This window comes from Brassica oleracea, chromosome C4, assembly GCF_000695525.1.
Source record: "Brassica oleracea var. oleracea cultivar TO1000 chromosome C4, BOL, whole genome shotgun sequence".
In the NCBI taxonomy this organism is placed as follows: Eukaryota; Viridiplantae; Streptophyta; class Magnoliopsida; order Brassicales; family Brassicaceae; genus Brassica; species Brassica oleracea.
This window is the reverse complement of record NC_027751.1, coordinates 51525993-51545537: the sequence shown is the minus strand read 5'-3', so window position 1 is coordinate 51545537 and position 19545 is coordinate 51525993. Positions and strand designations below refer to the sequence as shown.

At 35.2% G+C, this 19545-nt stretch overlaps 4 protein-coding genes across 5 annotated transcripts; 3 read left to right on the top strand and 1 right to left on the bottom strand.

Annotated features, from left to right (window-relative positions):
* The first annotated feature begins 7387 nt into the window (after positions 1–7387).
* On the top strand, positions 7388–10182 carry LOC106336707 (U4/U6 small nuclear ribonucleoprotein PRP4-like protein). Its single transcript, XM_013775624.1, has 7 exons — positions 7388–7473; positions 7556–7636; positions 7846–7914; positions 8106–8808; positions 8886–9342; positions 9426–9623; positions 9724–10182. The coding sequence occupies exons 3-7, from the start codon at positions 7860–7862 to the stop codon at positions 9919–9921; spliced, it is 1611 nt and encodes a 536-aa protein (XP_013631078.1). The 5' UTR covers positions 7388–7473; positions 7556–7636; positions 7846–7859; the 3' UTR covers positions 9922–10182.
* A 1244-nt stretch (positions 10183–11426) lies between these two features.
* Positions 11427–13464, top strand: LOC106339859 (peroxidase 25). Its single transcript, XM_013778724.1, has 4 exons — positions 11427–11700; positions 11792–11971; positions 12050–12212; positions 12993–13464. Exons 1-4 carry the CDS (start codon positions 11485–11487, stop codon positions 13412–13414), a joined length of 981 nt encoding a protein of 326 aa, XP_013634178.1. The 5' UTR covers positions 11427–11484; the 3' UTR covers positions 13415–13464.
* An 850-nt stretch (positions 13465–14314) lies between these two features.
* On the top strand, positions 14315–15688 carry LOC106339734. The gene is made up of 3 exons (XM_013778599.1): positions 14315–14545; positions 14630–14737; positions 15191–15688. Exons 1-3 carry the CDS (start codon positions 14426–14428, stop codon positions 15512–15514), a joined length of 552 nt encoding a protein of 183 aa, XP_013634053.1. The 5' UTR covers positions 14315–14425; the 3' UTR covers positions 15515–15688.
* Positions 15689–16524: 836 nt separating this feature from the next.
* Positions 16525–19528, bottom strand: LOC106337275 (DNA-(apurinic or apyrimidinic site) lyase, chloroplastic-like). Of its 2 annotated transcripts, XM_013776363.1 has the most exons (11): positions 19464–19528; positions 19099–19255; positions 18974–19029; positions 18770–18849; positions 18129–18583; positions 17946–18056; positions 17718–17861; positions 17590–17637; positions 17148–17228; positions 16912–17071; positions 16525–16818 (listed from the first exon to the last, which is right to left on the bottom strand). In XM_013776363.1, exons 1-11 carry the CDS (start codon positions 19514–19516, stop codon positions 16697–16699), a joined length of 1467 nt encoding a protein of 488 aa, XP_013631817.1. In that variant the 5' UTR covers positions 19517–19528; the 3' UTR covers positions 16525–16696. The 2 variants fall into 2 exon arrangements, with proteins under 2 accessions (XP_013631817.1, XP_013631818.1); XM_013776364.1 differs by lacking the exon at positions 17590–17637.
* Between the last annotated feature and the right edge of the window lie 17 nt (positions 19529–19545).

Sequence of the window (19545 nt, the reverse complement as noted above, 5' to 3'; positions counted from 1 at the left end):
TTTACAGATTATCTTAGAGTTACATCAGGAAGGGCATGTTGGACGTGACCGGACGCTCAAGTTAGTTACGGACTCTTATTTTTGGCCTACTTTGCGGCGTGATATTGAGTGGTTTGTCTCTCGTTGCACCACTTGTCAGCAGAGTAAAGGTCACGCCTCCAATGCGGGGTTGTACCTTCCTCTACCAATTTTGACACAGCCTTGGAGTGACATCAGTATGGATTTCGTCTTTGGCCTTCCTCGAACACAGCGTGGCAATGACTCCATTTTTGTTGTTGTCGATCGTTTTTCCAAGATGGTTCACTTTGTTCCTTGTAAGAAGACTAACGATGTTGTATAGGTCGCCACATTGTTCTTTTGCGAGATCTACCGCTTGCATGGATTACCTACGTCTATTGTGTCCGACCGGGATTCACGCTTCATTGGCCACTTTTGGCGTTCTCTTTGGAAGCTGCTATGCACCAATTTGGCTTATCATTCTCAAACGGATGGACAAACCGAAGTTGTTAATCGTAGCTTGGGAAACATGTTGCGCTGCCTTGTTAGAGATGATTTACGGTCATGGGATTCTCTTATGTGCCAGGCAGAGTTTGCTCACAACCATGCCCATAATAGAAGCCTTGGTTTCAGTCCATTCAAGGTGGTATACGGTGTGATTCCTCGTGGTCTGTTGGCTTTGGCTGTTACCCCTCAACCCGGCGAATTTCATGGAAGGGCGTTGGATCTTGTTGATGAGATTGTCGACGTTCATGCCCGCGCACAGGACAACTTGGCGGGGACCACAATTAAGTATAAACGTCAAGTGGATAAACGGCGTCGATAAGTTAATTTTCAGGTTGGGGATTATGTCTGGGCTGTTTTGATCAAAGAAAGGTTTCTGACGGGTCAGTACAACAAACTCAAACCACGGAAGATTGGACCAGTTCAGATTATAGGGAAGATCAATGCCAATGCCTACAGGCTCCTTCTTCCTTCTCATATTCATACCGCTGATGTTTTTAATGTTAAGCATCTCTTCAAGTACGAGCCGGACGACGACGTGCTTTCGGGATTCGTGGACGAATCTTTCGTACGGGAGGGGACCTGATGCAGCATACATCGTTATCCTTGCTAACTTTGGTTTTCAGTATAGTTTCCTTTTCCTTAATGTATTCGATTTTCTTTTTCAAATAGGTTCAGGCTTTATAACCGACTAGGGCTTTTAGTTTTCGCTATATATAGTATGCTCTCGGCTTTGGGAGAGATACGATTTTGATTACTGAAATATAAATTTAGCGCTTTGTTTTAAACAACTCTTGAATCCTTGCTTCTGGACATTCTCTAAGAATTCAACAGACTTAAGAAGGCTAAGATAACGGGCATTCTCAGAATTCAACGTTACCTTCGCATTATCAGTTACTAAACGGCACTTCCGCTCCGTCATAAACCATATTAGTTCCACTAAGGATGGACAAAAAAAAACCAAAAATCAGAACAAAACTGATCCAAAAAAAAAAACCCAAACCAAACTGAATCTGAGATATATCTGAATGCTTCTTATTCTATGATATTTCTGAATCTTAAGTTTTGCACGTACCGTATTGAAACTCAAACATATACATGAAAAAATCCAAAAATTTCAAAAGCAAAAAAAAACTATCAAACTCAAATCTAATCTCAAATAAATATCTAAAATAGTCAGAAAACCTAATGAGTACCTACAATAATTATATATTACATGAATAATTAATTCAAATACTAAGTTTAATATATATGTTTGGTAAAATACTGAGTTTATAGTGTTTTGGTAGTTTCATATGAAGTTTGATTATGAAAAGTTTTGCTTCCGAAGTTTACCAAATGTTTCTTTTTGAAGTTTAAATAATATTTCTTACACCTTAAAGTTATTTGTTGTTAGTTTTAACTTGGTTATGTTTATATATTCTTAACAACCACTTGTGAATAATGCCATCAAACTTTTGTTAGTGTAAATTGTTCAATTTTGTCAAGTTTTAGAAGTAAAGCGTGTAATTTCGAGTCATAGAAAGTATTTTGATAACCGAAATCCAAATTAGAACCAAACCCGAATTTAAAACGAGTTCAGCCGGATTTAGAATGTTTTACTATACCTGAACTAAATTCAAAAGAATTCAAACTGAATCCAAACTAAACTTTTAAAATATCTGAATGGAACTAAATTTTATGCCCTCAAAAGACTGAAACCAAATAGAATCCGAAGCAAACCCGAACCCGATTGGACACGTAAACGTCTATGCCTAAGTTCCACTATCACCAAAGAAATATTATAGTAGAATTATATTTCTAATATCATTTTTTTCTGGGTTGATTAATGCAAAGAGATCTTCCAAGCAAATCTTCAACACTATATCCTTTTTACTTGTTTAAAGTTGTCTATTTACTATTTAGGTTAAGAAAACAAATCAGGTGTCTATTTAGGGGAAGAAAACAACTTAGTTTGTCTGTTAATGATTGTGTTTTAGCCGATTAGACTTTAGCTTATTTACTATTTATGGTAAGAAAACAAATTAGGTGTCTATTTAGGGGAAGAAAACAACTTAGTTTGTTTGTTAAAGAATGTGTTTTAGGCGATTAGAATTCAGCATACTTACTATTTAGAGTAAGGAAACAAATTAGGTGTCGATTTAGGTGAAGAAAACAACTTTCTGCTAATGAATGTGTTTTAGCCGATTAGAATTTAGCTCAAAATGTTAATAGCATACACTATATATAACTTTTCTTTTCAGCTTTCTTTTCCAAGTTGTGTACTAGTGTATCCAAATGTGGACCACAATTCGTTAAAGGAAAAAAAACTTCAGAATAATTTGCTTTCTATTTAATATATTTTTAGGAATGAGTCTCATTGGCCACACCTTGCGTTATCCCTATGACGTATTTATAAGATTGTGGTAATGTTAAATTATTGGAAACAATGAGGGTTTATTTACAAACGAGTGGGAAAGATTTAAAAGAAAAGAACAAGACAAAACTTGCTAATAATTCTTTACACACACTAGAATGTAAACGTATATGCATACAAACACCAGAGTCTTAGTCTCACAAGTTACTATACAAAGTTTAAAATCATACTTGTCTTTACATTCTAGGCGCTTACATTTTTTCTATACTTGTCTTTACATATGTCAAAGTACTTGATGTTACATTTATATACAAAATTATTGTATTGGCCATAAAAGAACTATGTTCTAATGATTTTACAAACATTTAACTATAATTGCATAACACAAGATGCCAAAAAAATTGCATAACACAAACCCAAAATATTATTTTAAATGTAAACACAAATATTTGTATCGAATAGTTGAACCTCTAGTTTGTTAATCGTATTATCATGTAATTCTTTAATTTAGTTTAAACCAACTAACTTTATTGATCCACAAATTGTGAGTAATTGAGTAGGTGTGTACTTAAATTTTAAACATAAGTGATATGTATGATTTTTTTTAATGCTGTTAGAACTGTAGCACCTCAGCCTCTCATAGGGAGTAATGAACGACAAGTATACTGCACATAGCCTTTTCTAGGCGCCAGAACCATACATTAAGATTTGTTAACGATCATTTATTTACATTATTATATAAACGTGGCACTTGTCCTTGTCTTCTTAATATTATATCCAAGGCAAAAAAATCCTATTGTTGGAGGATCGGGAAACCAAAAGAAGACCAATTCAGTGAACAAAACAAAACTTTCATAAATTAATAATAAATTATGTGGTTTATATAATCCAACGCACCATATTATACATCTAATCACCTTTTTCTCTTGTCTTGTAGGAATGATTAGCTTAGCTCTTGTATAGTTGTATTTATGTTTATATGAAAGTACATAACTTCGTATGTGGCTATGAATCCAAAGTAAAAACTATGTATTAAAGAAGCTATTGACAATATACTATATACGGACTATTGTTGATGTTTTTTTTTTTTTGAACATTGTTGTTGATGTTTTCTATTCAAATATTATATGCGAAAACATAATCAAATAGATTTTATTTTTATGATTAGCAAAAAATAGATCTTGCAATATCATGAATTAACGCCACGCCTAATTAATTAACTAAGAAACTCATAATTCAACCTAGATATATATATTCTTGTTGCTAGTTGCCAATCATGTCTAAACACAAGGGACATAAGCTTAAATATATATATATATATAATATAGGGTCACTTTAAAAAAAGTCTAATATACCAAAATAGTTCTTTTAATTATTATTAGTTAAATTAAATATCAACAATGTTTTCCCCACAAAAAAAAAATCAACCATCTACTCAACGTTTGTATTTTACTTAGAATCTTTTATTATTTTCTATTTTTTACATAATTTTTTTTTTTGATTAACTGGGGGTATACCATGGGGAGGTGCAGCACACGGGATTATTGTTCCTTTTTTTTGGTTTTCTACTTTCGTGATTCCTTTTTGTCTGATACATCTTCATTCATCATGTACTAAAAGACTGCACAATTGGCCTATATTCATAAGTGCAAAAATTTTAGGCGTATGTATATATATATGGTTAAATGCATGATCAAATCCAATACATATAGAAAAACGATAGATGGTTCAACTTATAATAAAAATGCATGTTCGATCATTTTACACTAGTGTACTAAACGCTTTATGTTTCGTGTATTACTTTAAAAGAAGAGACTTTGCATAAAATCTCCAAAGTTTGTTTTAAAATCTAAAGTTCATATAAAAATTTACAGTTATAGCTTACTGTACCGTATGTTTTTTTCTAACTAAGCATGGAAGAGAGCTAAAACTATAAGGTCGCTGGCTTGTCAAAGGCATGACGAGACAAACAAACCGCATTTTTTAATCTAATTATTATTATTATTTTCGCCCTTTGAAAATTGTATTTGGATCCGAACAGGTTAAATTCCAATGTAAAGTTGGCATAATTCCTGCTTAAATCATATTATATGTCCGGGATTGCAAATCTATGGGCTGCATCTTGAAATTTCACTTTGTGGGGAAACATAGTCTTACAAAACTTTATGTATAACATCTTAATGTTACTTCATATTTCAAAGACAAACTGTTGTAGTCTATTGGTTTAACACACTAGTCAAACTCACTAGACACACCACTTTTTTTAACTACTTAATCGTCCTAATAAGTTTCAAAACCACTTCAGATTTTAACCTAAATTTTTTAGATTATTTTAATGTAAAGAGAGAACTGTGACATTTATGTGCTGCAACTAGTCATGAGGGGGTATATGAAAACAACAGTTGATTTCTTATATATACACACATGTGGAAGAGACTTTACGTTTCACAAAATTGCAAGTTAGAATTCTGAATGCAAAGATGAAAATAGGTTTGAAAAGGAAATGAAGTGTAAGGCTAAATGATCCCTTAGGTTCATGCAATGACCATTTTCGGCACGCGCAGCTTCAAGATTTGATCAGAACTCTTACATCACTAAGAAAGCTACATTTCTACAGAGAAACAGATCAGCATACCGTCACACAATATATAGAGAGTAAATCAGTTTGTGACAAATCAGTCTTCTCTGAAGCCCAATGAGTAATATGGATAGGCATTTGCATAAAGTTATTAACACAATCATTTCAAAGGCATAATAATGTTACACCCCATATAACTCTAGTTTTGTCTATAATTAAGGTCAAGGAAAACTATTACATTAGAGAGAAAAAAAAAGAATAATAACAATGATCATATGTGAACGAATAATTTAAAAATAAGCTTGTGTGTTAGTGGGCACAAACTATAACAGTAATAAATGAGGAAATAATATAAAAAAAGGAATAATAATTACCTCGTAGAACAATTTCTGAAAGAGTAGGGACACTTAGAAGATATGTTTTGAGTGATTTTCTGAAACTAAAGAGAAATAAATGAGAAAACTTGATTAACAAGATTCAAAGTGTAAAGCATATGTGCTAATAAGTTCAGTGAACTAGTAAATCTTTGAAATTTTATATTAGTGAAAGGTAAATCTTTCAAAACAATGACTGATCAAACATCAAGTCTAAAAGGGATGATCTTATCAAACTATATTCACGTGGTAATTAAGTGGAGCCAAATCCTCACCAACTGCACTAGATAGAAAGTAAGTATGTAACATGAGTAAGAAAAAGACTTGAGATAACGCGAAAAGACATCTAAAAAGACTTAGAAATTGAGCAGACAAAGTCTGGGAACCAGAACTGCAAAAGAAGAGAGGAACCATCAAGTCTATCGTAATGGCTGAGCTTGAAAGTCTCAACACAAAGTGGATCAATCACTTAAGGAGAAAACAAAGTCACGAGCCATATGCAGTAAAGGGAAAGGCCCCTCCTCTAAGCCATATCTCGGCTTGCGCCACGTGGATACTAATATGATCTGGTAGGATCATATCTTGAATCTTAGACTGACACACATCTGACTGATAGATACCATTCACCAATTACTAACTATAATTGTTTTGAGAAAAAAGATTGTGGGGTTGGCCAACTTTTGAGACATCAGAAGAAAGAAAACTAACACAATGGAAACGAAAGAAAAAAGTGTGACTGAAAGTAACTTTTTGTATGTCACGTTTCAGAATTATGTTGGAGCATTTGCTCAAATTAGATATTATTGAAACATGGTAGAGAGGCTAAAATTGTATTGTTCAAGCTATGCGTGTAAGAGAATCATAAGTCTATTTTGGAAACAAAAAAAACTGCGAACTTGTAGAAAAGTAGCTATGCAAAATATAATTAGACCATCATGTTGTAATCTAACATTTGACTAGTCGATCGGTAGGTCAAGGACCGGAATGAACCAAACTAAGTCTTATTTGTAATATTTGGTATCAAGGTACCTAATCCTTAGTGTATCAATTGATCTGTGTATGAATCGTGAAATTGGACGTTATATGAGCTTTCCTCAGTTAAAGCGTGTGTTAATCTGGGTTCGAATCCCTGCCACTGGGGAATTGACATGCGGAATCCCAGCGCCCGAGACCGAAGATTATTCACGGTGACCCACACAATAACCAGCGCATGCTAAGTCCTTAGTCGCTTCGGTCTTTAGTTTCAACCACTTCGGTGAGACCAGAACACTCGGTTATAAAAAAAAAAAAAAGTGTGTTAATACTCGTAACAAAATTACATGCATGGGAACATTAACAAAAATCAAAGACATTTACAAGACGTGAAATGTGCAAGGGACGGGCTTTGTAATTATATTTTCTGCTTATGTTTTAAATTTAAACTTCATTAAAAAAAATTATTTTATATTTTCTAGTTCTATATATATGAAGCCCATCTAATGCCTAAGATAATAAAAAGCCCATCTAATGCCTAAGATAAGAAAAAGCCCATTAATAAAGACCCAACTAGATGAAAATTCGGGGTATAACTCGGATCTACAGGTTTACAGAGAAGTTGGTTTGGTAATATTGGACTTCCTTCGCTGCTTCTCCTCCGTCTTGCGACTGCCTTTGGAGAGAAGAAGGTAAGACGAAGTTTCTTTCAGAATCGAAAGTCTCTCTCTTTCTCAGCAATTAACAATTGGGTTGTTGATTCTTCTTTCTCAGGAACACACAAAGCTCAGATCAGCTGCGAAACCTACTTCCTGTTTGGGCCTCGAAGAGAGTAACGTGATTCGGAGCTTCCTGGTAAGCTACGACCCCCCTTCTTCGATTAAATCTCATGTTAGCTTTTATTGGCATTAGAAAGCTGACAATGTATAGCTTTGATGCTAATGCCTGTTAAGTGTTTGTTTAAATTCCCAAGAGAGTGTTTAGTTGGATAAAGCTAGCAAGTAGCAACCTTTCTCTAGTTTTGGCAATGCCCATGAGAACTGATCTGTGTTTTTTTTGTCTAGATTGCTGTTTCAACATGGAACCCAACAATGAAGATAATGTTTCATTCGTACCAGCAGCTTCAGTTCCAGGTGAGTTATTTAGTTTTCTAGTAATTGTTTACATCAAGCTAAAGATTGTAGATTACTAGCATGTAGTGTTCGGAATCAGCCCTTCTGTTATGGTTTATGTTGATACAGTTTCACTGAATCCTCATAGGATAGTATAGATTATAGATTACTATGCACGGTTCAATCCCTAACACTCTTTACTATAATTGCAGGCGTCTCTGCCATACCACCTCCGTCTTTTCCTCCACCAATGGCTCCTATACCACATCCTCCACTAGCCCGCCCACCTACTTTTAGGCCTCCTCAAAACGGTGGAGCGAAAGCTAGCGACTCGGACTCTGAATCAGACGATGAACATTACGTAATATCTGAAGAGAGTAAGCAGGTCAGGGAAAGACAAGAGAAGGCAATGCAAGAGCTGCTGATAAAGCGCCGTGCTGCTGCTATCGCAGTGCCGACAAACGACAAATCCGTTAGAGACCGGCTCAGACGACTCGGCGAGCCCATCACTCTGTTCGGAGAACAGGAGATGGAGAGAAGAGCTAGGCTGGCTCAGCTTATGGCTAGGCTTGATATTGGTGGACAGTTGGATAAACTGCTACAAGCTTACGAAGATGACGCGGCTCCGAAAGATGAAGTGGACGAGGAAGAGCTTCAGTACCCTTTTTTCACTGAAGGTCCGAAGGAGCTTAGAGAGGCTAGGATTGAGATCGCTAAGTTTTCGATCAAGAGAGCTGCTGTGAGGATTCAGCGTGCTAAGCGGAGGAGGGATGATCCAGATGAAGATGTGGAGGCAGAGACTAAATGGGCTTTGAAGCAGGCTAAAGGCTTGGCTCTTGATTGCAGTAACTTTGGGGATGATCGTCCTCTAACTGGCTGCTCCTTCTCAAGAGATGGAAAGATACTTGCAACATGGTATGTCTAAATGCATTTGTCCCTTACATGATTCCTCTTCTGTTTAGTAATTTGTGTTTTTTTCTTTCTCTGGCTAGTTCTCTGAGTGGAGTTACTAAACTATGGGAGATGCCTCAAGTTACAAACAAGATTGCTGTCTTGAAGGATCACAAAGAACGTGCAACCGATGTAGTGTTCTCCCCTGTGGATGACTGTCTAGCAACTGCTTCCGCTGATCGAACCGCAAAGCTGTGGAAAACCGATGGCACACTCCTACAAACATTCGAAGGTCATTTGGACCGTCTTGCACGTGTTGCCTTCCACCCATCAGGGAAGTACCTAGGGACAACAAGCTTCGATAAAACATGGAGACTGTGGGACATAAACACAGGAGCAGAGCTGCTTTTGCAAGAAGGTCACAGCCGCAGCGTCTACGGGATTGCGTTTCAGCAAGATGGTGCATTAGCAGCTTCCTCTGGGCTTGATTCGCTTGCACGGGTTTGGGATCTCCGCACTGGTAGGAGTATTCTCGTCTTCCAAGGACATATCAAACCGGTAAGAACCAAGTTTTGATCCTCTTTCTCAGCCAAAAGCGAGATCATATACTAATGATCCTCTGTTTCTTTATGCTTTTACAGGTTCTCTCGGTGACTTTCTCTCCAAATGGCTATCACTTAGCTTCTGGTGGTGAGGATAATCAGTGCCGTATTTGGGATTTGAGAATGAGAAAGTCGTTGTACATAATACCAGCTCATGCTAACCTTGTGTCTCAAGTTAAGTATGAACCACAAGAAGGCTACTTCCTGGCCACTGCATCATACGACATGAAAGTCAATGTAAGTACTCTTTCTCTAGTCTCTTGCCTTAAATCAATCTTCTGTTTTATTTGCTTATAGTTTGATTTCTACTTTTTTTTGCATTCTTGTATATACTCAGATATGGTCAGGCAGAGACTTCTCGCTTGTTAAAAGCTTAGCAGGACACGAGTCAAAAGTGGCCTCTCTAGATATCACTGCAGATAGCTCGTGTATCGCAACTGTGTCACATGACCGTACCATCAAGCTTTGGACAAGCAGTAGCAACGAAGAAGAAGAAGAAGACCAAGGCGGAGAAACAATGGACGTAGATCTCTAGCTTCTTTATTCATAATACTTCCGAGAGAGAGAGAGAGAGAGAAAAACTTGGAGTTGAGAGGTTTAGAGATTAGCCTGCCAGAGAGAATCTTTAAATTGGTGTTGTTTGTAGTCAGGATGATGATACATTGTCTTTGAGATTTTTGCCACTGCGTTGAACAAAAAAAGCAGATGACTGAACTTTGTTTCCCTGAAACACTACTTTACACCATGTTAACAAAAAAAAAAAAATTACGTTGCTATATAGATTGTACAAGGAACTCGAGCAATGTTCTGTTTCTTATAAGAGTTGAGATATGTTTAGAATTGAAATGTTAGTCAATGAGTTGACTTGCGAGTTATATTAGCTATTAAATGAGTTTTTCATCACCTAACTCTCTCTATATTGTCTCCATTGTGATGTGTAAACTGAAAATTTTCACATGATATGTGATCAGGAACAGTAAAAGATTCAAATTCTTAATCCATTTTATTTGATACCAAAGTTATGGTATCACATTACTCTCCCATACATGAGATAGTTTGTACAATTTTTTATATATAGATAGTGAGGAATGAATTGAAATGTTTCTTTTTCGTAATCTCACAAATTAAATACTACATCCAAATAACGCATGTTTTACATATCTACACATAATTACAATATATAACAAAAATCAGCACTATCAAATGAATTCTTGTCAATATAATACAAATACTTGTGTACAATGTAATAAACTAATACTGCCCACTATGCATTATAGGTTGGAACCATGAAGGTGTGTGTGTGTGTAATACTACCAAACAAGAGATGGTTAATGGGTTTTTATCCTTATCGGTTTTCTTCTATATTAATATCATCTCTATTATTGGTTTCTTCTTTTTCTTTTTGTAGTAAACAAGGGAAAGATTAGGATTGAGGGTTGAAACTACAAGAGATGCTGATGTGAACGGGAAACACTAGCGACGGCTTCTATCGATTTAAGTTGTGAACACGTTTGCTTACTTCATGGATTGATAAAAGTTTTGAGGAGAGATCAAAGAAGCTTTTACGTAAAGCAAACGAATCACCGATATTTTGAAAGGACGTAAATTTTTATTCTTTTTAAATTGATCTTGAAAAGGACGTTAGCCAAAACTCGTAGACATTATATTTTGAAAATAAATCTTTATGAAAATAATTGTTGCTTCTTCGTCACTCTCACAGAAATTTAAATATTACATATTTTTGTTACCCACAATCTTGTAATGTTTTTGTATCTTCCGGATAACGCATGTTTTACATATTTACAGATAATTATATGTAATATTTAACGGAAATTATATAAAAATAATATAGAAATAAAACCCAATCAGTCATCATAGTGGCAACCAAGTGTATTTACCAATACAAATAAATAAAGAATAGGAAAGGAAGGCACTATGAGTCCCCACACGGTTCCATTGAGACAAAGGCTGGCATATGAAAGTGTAGATATGTGTGGGCGTTTGTGTGTATATATATACTAATTTGTGTTGGTGCTTGAACATCAGTGTACGTTGCTCGATCACAAAGATTTAAAAGAGTTAGGAAAAAAAAAAAAAAATGGGAGTTTACTTTGGTAACTATTGTTATGTAATGATAATAGTGTTGGTATTGGGAGCAGAAGTGAGAAGTCAGTCGTTAAAAAATGGTTATTATTCAACTTCATGTCCAAAAGCTGAGTCCATTGTACGGTCCACCGTTGAATCCCACTTCGATTCTGATCCCACCATTTCCCCTGGCTTGCTTAGGCTTCATTTTCATGACTGTTTTGTTCAGGTTTCAATTCTTCTTTCGTCTCAATCTCCTTCAGTAAACCAATTATATTTACAAGTTATTTGATTGTTGAATTTGACCTATTATATATTAGGGTTGTGATGGATCGGTTTTGATTAAAGGGAAGTCTGCTGAGCAAGCAGCTCTAGCGAGTACCGGTCTAAGAGGGTTTGAAGTGATAGATGATGCGAAAGCCCGGCTTGAGTCTGTGTGTCCTGGAGTCGTGTCATGTGCAGATATACTTGCACTTGCTGCTCGTGACGCTGTTGACTTGGTACGCAAGTTTCGTAAACCTAATTAGGATTTTACCTAAATTCTTTTGGTTATTTTAATTGATTACGCGTTGAAATAGAGTTCTGGACCAAGCTGGACAGTTCCAACGGGTCGTAAAGACGGTAGAATCTCATTAGCATCGAAAGCATCGAATCTACCTTCTCCACTTGACTCTGTTGCTGTTCAAAGGCAAAAGTTTCAAGCTAAGGGATTGGATACTCATGATCTCGTTACTCTACTTGGTATGTTTATCCACTCACTCATTACATGCTAAATACCCGCCCGAAATAGTTCAAATATATATATCCGCACGAAAAATAAGTATTTAGTTTGTTTTTTTATTGAACAACTATTTAGTTCGTTTTTGTAAAGATTATTAGTTATATATATTTTCTTGCTGCATTAATTTAATTATTTTCCTTTTTAATATTAGAATCGGTTTTAGACAAAGTCTAATGAAACATATGTTTTACCTCCAAAATCCAAATTCTTAAAACTAATATACTCCCACCGTTTTAAAAAGATAGATTTTCTAGCATTTTCACACATATTAAAAAAACACATTAAATCACTATAATAAATGTATCGTTTTTTGCAATTTTCAATTTTCAATATTTTTTAATCAATAGTAATTCTATTAAATCAATTAATTTTCTTGAAATTTACAATTTTTTCATAGAAAACACAAAATATGTATTTTTTTTTCTAAAACATCTATCTTTTTGAAACGGAGAGATTATATAGTAATGAGTCACCAAATTGTAAAAAACAATTACTAAAATTTTATCTAAAATATTTATAGCATTCAAGTTTCCAGCGCCTGCTTTTGGATAATTATTTGTTCAACTATATCTATCAATATAGTTGAGGATCACTGGACTTTAATCCGGATGCATAACGCGGTTATTTCATTAGTTGAACCACTACTTTGAAAATCTGCTTCATGATTTGTTCATAGCTGTTAATTATATATTTACCATTTTTCTCCAAATTATTAACACGTTTTATCCTCATGCATGCAGGTGCACATACAATAGGACAAACGGACTGTCAGTTTTTCCGTTACCGTTTATACAACTTTACAGTGACCGGAAACTCCGACCCAACCATAAGCCCATCGTTTCTAACGCAGCTCAAAACTCTTTGTCCTCCCAATGGAGACGGTTCGAAACGTGTTGCTCTTGACATTGGCAGTCCATCAAATTTTGATGTAAGCTTCTTCAAGAACCTACGAGACGGTAACGGTATTTTGGAGTCGGACCAACGGCTTTGGTCGGACTCTGAGACAAATGACGTGGTGAAGAAGTATGCGAGTACTATTAGAGGCTTGTTAGGGTTTAGGTTTGATAATGAGTTTGGTAAAGCTATGATTAAGATGAGTTCCATCGATATAAAATCAGATGTCGATGGTGAGGTTAGGAAAATTTGTTCTCAAGTGAACTAGTTTGAGTTAAGCGTAAGAAATATATACATGAATAATACCATTGTCAGGTTTAAAAGAAACCATTGTGGGTTAGTTAATCTTTGTCGTTATCAAGGAGTCTGTAATTGTCTTTTAATCCTTGTATTATTTGTCTACAAAGCATACAAATATCAATCAAATTGAATGGCAAACAAATTACTGGTGTTAAATTTTCGAGCATTTAACGTTTTATCATGGACAATTCAAAATGATGTATAAAACGATGACTATGGTATTTATAAGTTTGAATTTTATCTAATTCTTCCTTCAAAATAATGACTAATGTTAATGTAGTAGTAATCTGTAATCTTATGGTCAAGCATTAGTAAAAGGTTTTCCATTTAAAAGAAAAAATAGACATTAAATTTAAATTTTCAACAAGAAATAATACAGTACAAAAAGTAGTTGGTAAAATAATTAATACATAATGAAATTTAGTTTAGGAAAAGCATGCATCTATTTAAATTATAGCACAAGGCCCAGTGTTTAAGTAACCCAATACACACTCAGATAAGAACCCAGTTTGAAAACCAAACAGGATAAATAAACCAGAATCCAAAATGAACTTTGCTTCCAGTTCTTACTTCATAAACAAGGTTACCAGATTAGGAAAGAGCAAATGTAGAAAAGAGTACTTCCCAAATTCTTACTGATATTCAAGGTAATATATTAGTAGTAAATACTGTACAAATCTAATTTTACTAACTTCCCTTTTTATGAATGATTGTTTATTTGCTTCCATAGTGGTTGAGGAACTATGCATAAAATACAATTGAAAAAGAATGTTTAATTCTAGCTGGCAAATCCACAACCAATTAAATTCCTCCAAACAAACAGAACATAAAATAATTTGGAGTATAAAATGAACGTGATCCTCGTGTCAGTATCTCTATCTAGAATCATTGCTTTGCCTTTGTCCAAACAAACAAAAGAGATTGACCTTTTTGTTCATCTCCAAACCATTTCAACTCAAAGTAGAGGTCGATTACAAAAATGATCCGACTAGCGATTTCTTTGTTCCTCTTTGCATTGTTCTCTGTTACATCTGCAAGATCTTTCGTCGCCACAAGACCTGGACCGGTTGATTCATTTCTCCCTAAACCAAAGCTAGAGGTAGTAACCAATTTCGATCCATTGATCCATGAATTAAAGAAACAACTTATTGGTTGACTAATTTGTTTTGTATCTAAATTTCAGGGTGCGAAAGTGTGTTCTTACACAGTAATCATTAAGACAAGCTGTTCCTCGGTCTCTTACACCAGAGATAAGATCAGTATCGCGTTTGGTGATGTGTACGGCAACGAGGTGAGTTCATTGACTTTATGAGTTTTGGATCTACAATATACCCATAAATCAGATTTAATTCTATGGAAAATAAATCTGTAATCAATCAAAATTTTAATCACATAATTCCCTTTATATGATTGGTCTTCAAGATTCTCATCAAATTTGAGAAAATTTAGATCTAAAATTTGGATTTTCTTTGTCAAAAGTTTTGAATTTGATTGGTAAGGACTTTTGCTTTAGAATATGAATTTATGAGTATTTGGCTTAGCTTTTTAAAATATTAAAAATAGAGTATATATAACTTTTAAAACTAAATATACGATAATGCATATTCAAAACATTAAAAAGGTGTTAATCTAGAAATTTCGTCACATGGTCTTTGTTTTTGTGTGATAGATTAGGGGAAAGTAGTGAATATATATATCTTTAACCCTTTTAAAAGTAAATAAACATCATTTGTTGGGTGATCAGGTATTCGTGAAGAGACTAGACGATCCAAAGTCTAGGGCATTTGAAAGGTGTTCTTCGGACACATACAAGATAACGGGACCGTGTATGCGTGACGTATGTTATCTCCACCTACTCAGGCAAGGATCCGACGGCTGGAAACCAGAGAACGTTAAGATCTACGGCTCATCCATCAGATCAGTCACTTTCTACTTTAACCTCTTCTTGCCAAACGGTGTTTGGTACGGCTTTGACGTCTGCAACGGCCTTGCTAGTGACAAGTCTTCTCAGTCCAGTGCCAGTGACAAGTCTTCTCAACCCATTATTGCCTCCGTTGCTGTTATGTAAGATTAATAAATAAAGAAAGAACAAAAGGTTGAGTATCTGTGGGTTTGCTACTTTTGTGGCTTAAAGTGAAAAGAGACAATGTGTGTTTTATGAGAAAAAACATGTAATGTTTTCTTAACATTTACACCCAAAAAAAAAAACATGTAATGTTATATAATGCCTTGATTTGATCTCTTGCAAGTTTGAGGCATAGCAAGTGGCCAAGTCCTTTTTATATGAAATAAATAAAAATAGCATGCATTGGAAGAAAAGCATAATAAAGTTAGTGCAACGTTTTCTTTTCTATTTAACAAATATATTGTCTGTTATTAAGAATAAAATCATTATACAAACGTACAGATAAACCAAACAAATAATGGTTGAAATGATCGTATAAGCTATTTTTAGCCGTCCGTATAACCCCATGTCATGTTGACTGTTGAGGCCCTTTCGCCAGGCAAATGCATGCATCTGCATGCATGCGCATAGGATCTAACTAATGGCATAGAAAGCTTTGTGTAACTCAGTTTCTTGTAGTTCTCCCTTTGCTGACATAAGTAAAACCCTTCACAAATTTCTCTAAAGCACAAGTGTTGGTGCTCAAGTCTAGAACGTGGAAAAGTAGCGTACAGAGTTTTAAAGACATTAAGAGAAAGACTATGTGCATGGGGAGCGAGAAAGGAGTTTACTGTAATGATATGCGCACACTGCGCAGAACATGAAGATGAAGACAACGGTCCGATCAAACCCTGGAGCAAGATCTTGAGGCTCTCACATCATTCGATATTGCATGATGATATGTTGAGAGAGGTTGAAGCTAGTTTGCATGTATCTTATTTTGGAATAATGGAGTATAACGCAACTCTTGTTCCTACTAGAGCTGACCAAGTCTTTTCAGCTTTCAAGTTTTTTTTTTTTTAATTAAAGAAGATTTCTTACATGTTGTTTCTGTATTCTCAACTCAATTTGATAGATTGGTTTCTATTTATTTTTTGGCATTTATTTACAATGAACTAGTAAACAAGAAGCGCAATGAAAGTAAATCATGAGCATATATTGGCCAACACTAGGAACTAATTGTTCTGTTTGAGGTAATATCTTTTACTGAAAGAAAAGGAAAAAAAACTCTGTCGCTGATAACCATTTAGAGCAAAGCCAAAACACCAAAACAAAAAGCATGGAAGAGTGAAGCTCTGAAATAGATCAGAGCTTGAGAATAAGGCCAATAGGGCAATGATCACTGCCATTGACATCAGGGAGAATGTAAGAATCATGGACATTGGCTGCAATTGATTCAGACACCAAGAAGTAGTCCAGTCTCCATCCTGTTTCCACACACCAATTCACTAGTTTCAACAATCAAAAATATGAAACCAAATAACTATCAACATCTTTTTTTATTACGCAGACTTAGTTACCTCTATTGGTTTTGCGTGCACCACTGCGATAACCCCAATAAGTATAACCAACAACACCAGGATGCTGCTTTCTAAAGGTATCCACAAAGCCCTTCTCCAAGAAGTTTTCTCCAAATGATTGTCTTTCTTCTATTGTGAAACCAGCACTTCTTTTGTTCCCCTAATCATAAAGAGAGGTGATTATAACTTTCAAATGTTATTGAATGACATTTAAAACAAGAATCTGAGTTGGTTACCGCAGGATTGTAGATGTCGATTTCTTCATGAGCACAGTTTAAATCACCAGTCAAGATTACAGGTTTAGACTTCTCCAGCTCCTGCACATGCAACAAGGCCATTGAGGTATATGTAAGCAAGAATATACTTCTTCCGTTCAAAAAGAATCCATGTTTTAGAAAGAAAAAAATTATTTCAAAAAATACATTTTTTATATTTTCAATGCATTTTCGATTAAGTAAATATTTGCAAATGATAAACTTCAAAAAAAAAGTGGTTACTGAATTTTTATTGGCTAAAATTTTTGGAAAATATTCATCACAAAAAACAATACATTTACAATTAAAATTTAATATGTTTTCTTAATATAAATATATATATATGAAAACTCTAAAATATGGATCATTTTGAAACGGATGTAGTATACAATAAGTGAAGAAACCCTGAAGATAAGTTTCATACTTTGATATAATTACTGAGAGTTCGATCCCATTCTTCAACCCTGTATGACTTCAAAACCCCAAAAACATTTTGTTAAAATTAAAGAAAACTGTTAGAAACTTAAATGCCTTAAATTTGAGGAGGAGTACCAGTCTTTTCAAGCCATCTCCGGAGTTAGGAACATAAGTGTTTATCAAGTAGAATGAGTCGAACTCAGCAGTCACAATGCGTCCTTCCATGTCATGGTCTGATCCAGATAGACCAGTACCATATCTAACCGAGAGTGGTTTTATCTGTTTCAAAAAACCAACTTTGATTAGAGAACACATTTACATTTCTCTTTTTTTCAGCATATATTATAAGATTGTGTTTATTACCCGTGAGATAATAGCAGTTCCAGAGTAACCAAGCTTAGAGACGCTGCAGGACCAGTAACTATGATCATATCCATCAATAAGAGCTTTCTTGATCTCCTCAACATCCTTCACCTGCCATGAGCGTAAATACATATACTTAGTAACAGAAACTGACTTAAGAAAGGGCTAAGGTTATGTAGTGACCTGGATTTTAGTCTCCTGTAAGCACAACACATCAAAATCTTCTCTTTGTGCAAGCTGAAGAGCAGAGAAGCTCTCTAACTTCAATAAAGCTCTCAGTCCATTAACGTTCCAAGTCATGATCTTCACAGACTTGGTACCCTCTGGTAGAGAAGGAGGTCTCATTGTCTTTGGGTTGTAAGCTTTCCAGTCTTTCTCAGGCTTCTTATGAGCAAGTACCGTCCACGGTTCACTTTGATTGGAGGATGAGATGGCAATGGTCAGTGATGCTTCTTCCTCTTTTGAAGAAACTTTAACTTTCAAGTTTTTCTCAGTAGACTGTTTAACTTTCTTCTCTCCATTGTCATTGCCATAAGCATCATCATTAGCCTCTTCCTGGTTTCTGATTTTTCTTTTGATAGTGACAGTCTCTGAAAGGGTGGATGAAGTAGTCTCCTTCTCTGCACCAGAACTTTCATCTGTAACACATAAACAAGCCCAGGAGACACAGACTCAGAACCAAAAAGTATGTTCTGCCTTCAAATGACATCAGCAGCTATAGCAATTATGAAACTAAAATGCAAACAAGTCCACATCCCTTCTTATTACATTCCATACATGAGATACAGAGATAAAGTGTGTGTTCTTGGTGTGCAATGACATACCTGGTGAACTGTTGTCCATATGAAGTTGTAAAGTTGAGATAAGTTCTTTTTTGAGTCCCTTCACAGGTAGTCCAAGTTTCCTATAATGCAATAAAAACCCATTGTAATATGAATGAATACACAACCGTTCCAAATGTAACAAGAATTTGAATGTACACATAAACAATAAGAAAAATAAAATAAAGAAAGGCTCATAAGCTTTGCCTCAATCTGGCTCTAAGTTCTTGAACCGTCATCGCCTCAATGTCATTATCACTTCCCTGTACACATCAAAACCAACAATTAAACATGAGTAGGTAACCAGAACAAGCGAAATGATGAAGCACTACCTTCATTGGCTTTCCCTTGATGTTGTTGATAGATAAAGGTACAGACTTTGCTGTAGCATTTGACATAAGTCTCTTGTTGAAACTACTTGTTCCTACTCTAACACCAACGATTGATGAAGCAAATCTTAAGCTCCTAAAGGGCACCACCACCAGAAACCTAGAATCATCAAAAAAGTAACAAACTTTCACACAGTAAACATAGAGATGTTGAAAAAGGTCATAACTTTTTGCAATTCAGACAGAACCCAGAAGAGATCCGACATCAAGGAGGTGATGGGTTTGGTTTGTCTCAATGTAAGAAGCGAATCAGAAGGTAACAGCACAGAAAGGCCTAAACTTTGAACAAGAAGATGAAGAATACGTACTTGGCGGCTTGGACGACGGAGCTCTGGAGACCTAACTGAAGAACCTTGTTCATCGATTAAAGGACACTGTAAGAAAGAACCG